Source organism: Emydura macquarii, unplaced genomic scaffold (genome assembly GCF_026122565.2).
Source record: "Emydura macquarii macquarii isolate MOO-44397 ecotype Brisbane River unplaced genomic scaffold, CSIRO-AGI_Emac_v2 contig_3540, whole genome shotgun sequence".
Lineage (NCBI taxonomy): Eukaryota > Metazoa > Chordata > Testudines > Chelidae > Emydura > Emydura macquarii.
In genome coordinates, this window is record NW_027133677.1 from 27,525 (window position 1) to 30,194 (window position 2,670).

At 48.1% G+C, this 2,670-nt stretch overlaps 1 protein-coding gene across 1 annotated transcript; it reads right to left on the reverse strand.

Moving 5' to 3' along the window:
* Nucleotides 1–1,368: 1,368 nt before the first annotated feature.
* Nucleotides 1,369–2,349, reverse strand: LOC137145536 (olfactory receptor 6F1-like). The gene has a single exon (XM_067536394.1). It carries the CDS (start codon nt 2,347–2,349, stop codon nt 1,369–1,371), a length of 981 nt encoding a protein of 326 aa, XP_067392495.1.
* Nucleotides 2,350–2,670: the final 321 nt, after the last annotated feature.

Below are 2,670 nucleotides of genomic sequence, written 5' to 3' on the forward strand. Positions count from 1 at the left end.
TTAATTTTTGTTCCTTGCAGTGTATTTCATCCCTTGGCTTCTTACCAAAGGGACAGGCATCAAAGGGAAACCCTCTAACCTGAGTCGCAGGGCCCAGCACTGGCCTATTACTGGCCCGTTCTCAGCAGTGACGTAGGGCCAGTTTCTTAAGATATTGGGGTGCCCAATGGGATTTTTTTAAAAGCATGTGGGCACCTTGCCTGCTCGTGAGCCCTGTAGGCTGGGTCAGGCAGGAGAACGTCTTCCTTCCCCAACTCCCTGCGTTGCTCTGAGGCCTCGGCACTTGGCTGCCCGGTGTGAGGTGACGGAGCTGCATTTTCCTTATTTTGCCTCTGTGTACATTTCTATTCTCAGATACTGAAATATATTTGTAATTTTGGGTGTGTACAATGAAACTAAGGTTTACTGTCTCTTTTATTAATAAAAATATGATCCTTCAATTCTACCTTCCAGCCCGTGGTTAGATCATGTAGTTAAAAGTTAGAATAACCATGTTGAAATCCCTTCTTCTCATGAAAAGGAGGAAATTGAACTGCCTTCTCCCACACTCCGAATGCTCTAAGCAGTAGACTACAGCTTACGAGATGCTTCCTTCTCTTCTGGCCATTTCATGACCTGTTAGACTTGCTCTGAGACTTGCTACCAGATGAGGTACACCACATGCTGTGATAGACACGTGCAGGACTCACGGATCCTGACAGGTGTGTTGTGGGGCTACTGACCATCATAGCAGTGGAGATGGACCTACAGGTTTTGCATCTCTTCTTAGGGGAGGGGCTGGTGTCACTTTGTGCTGGTGGCTGCCGGTCTGTGGCCAGCTTGTGTCTGATGATGAGCTTGGTAAGGTTGGTGGTTGTTTGAAGAACAGAAAAAGAGGGTTGGGAAAGCTCTCCATCAGCTTGTGTCCCCAGTGAGTATGGGTGGTAACTGTTTAATGATACTTCAATTCACAAATCTGCCAGGGAGCAAAAGGCCTGGATTCAATAAAGACACCGGAAGCTCCCCAGCCCAGCCTCTGCCCAGCTGGGGAGGCAAAGCCCTGCTGTCTCTAACGGTGCCCCCAGCACCCCAATTCCCTGCCTGAGCACCACTTGAAGGGCCACAGTCCCTTGCACCCCCAAGATGCACGTGCGGTGCGAGGGGTCTCAAGGGAGGCAGCCAAGCGGGAGGGGGTCTAGGGTGAAACGGGGCTGGAGTGTGGGCAGGGCCTCAGTAGGAGGGGTGGAGCAGGGGGAGGGGCCACGGTACAAGCACCGGTCTCACTGTAGGTACTAAAACAGCTGTACTATTTCAGGACTGCCCACACGCGCTGTGGTTTGCCTCATTGCACCACATGATGAGCTCTCATTCTACACATTGTATTGCAACTTACAGTAAATGCCCACAAAATCGTTTGCAAATGCTCATGGAAGTCACAGTCTTACTAAGAGCCTTTCTCAGTGCCTCCTTGACCTCCTTGTTTCTCAGGCTGTAGATGAGGGGATTGACCATGGGCGTCAGCACGGTGTAGAAGACGGAGAACACTTTGTTCAGGTCACGCAGCACAGCCGTGTCTGGCGGCATGTAGACAATGATCAGGGTCCCGTAGAAAACTGTCACCACAATGAGGTGAGTGGAGCAGGTAGAAAAGGCCTTTTGCCTCCCGGTGCTGGAAGGGATTCTCAGGATGGCACTGATGATACACACGTAAGTTGTGAGGGTTATGAGAAAAGGGGGAAAAACAAATAAGCAGGAGATGAAGAAGAGCAAAAGAACCATCCGGCTGGTGTCACTGCAGGACAATTTTATCAAAGGGGTGTAATCACAGAAGAAATGGTCAATTTCATTGGGCCCACAGAAAATCTGTTGTGACAGCCAACATGCTGAGATGGAGCCGGCTGCAAAGCCACTGAGCCAAGATCCAACCACTAGCTGGAGGGAAAAGGCACTATTCATACGGGCTGCGTAATGCAGTGGTTTGCATATGGCTAAATACCGATCATAAGACATCGCTGATAAGAGACAACACTCTGTACATAACAGAGAACCAAAGATATCAAATTGTATGAGGCAACCAGCAAATGAAATGGTCTTGTCCCCACTCAAGAGACTGGCCAGCATCCGGGGCAGGATGGCGGAGGTGTAGCAGGTCTCCAAGCAGGACAGGTTCCCCAGGAAGAAGTACATGGGAGTGTGAAGGTGCTGATCAGCCACAACTAGCACCATGATGGCTGTGTTCCCAGCCACGGTCACAACGTATATCACTAGAAACAGCAGGAAGAGAAGAATTTGCAGTTCATGGAAATTCCCAAAGCCCAGGAGGATGAATCCCATGATGGACGTTTGATTTCCCCGTTCTGGGTCTGCCATGGGTTCTATTGAGAAAAATATTTCTTTTTAAAAAAGCAATAACAATAACAACCCATGAAATATGATATAAAACAAATTCATTTTGTTTTTTCAGGTCTCAACTTATTTTTGTTGTTTAGTTCTGGTTTTGGAGGCAATATAATAGATGTCACAGAAATTTGGTGGGGCAATGATAATCAATGGTCACAGTAATAAGAGGGCACAAAATATATAGGAATGAGCAAGCAGCTGGCAGGGATGGGGGTGTAGCACTAGATGTGAAAGAGTCAAATGGAGTACAAATCTTAAATGAATCAAACTGTACCATAGACTCTCTGTGGA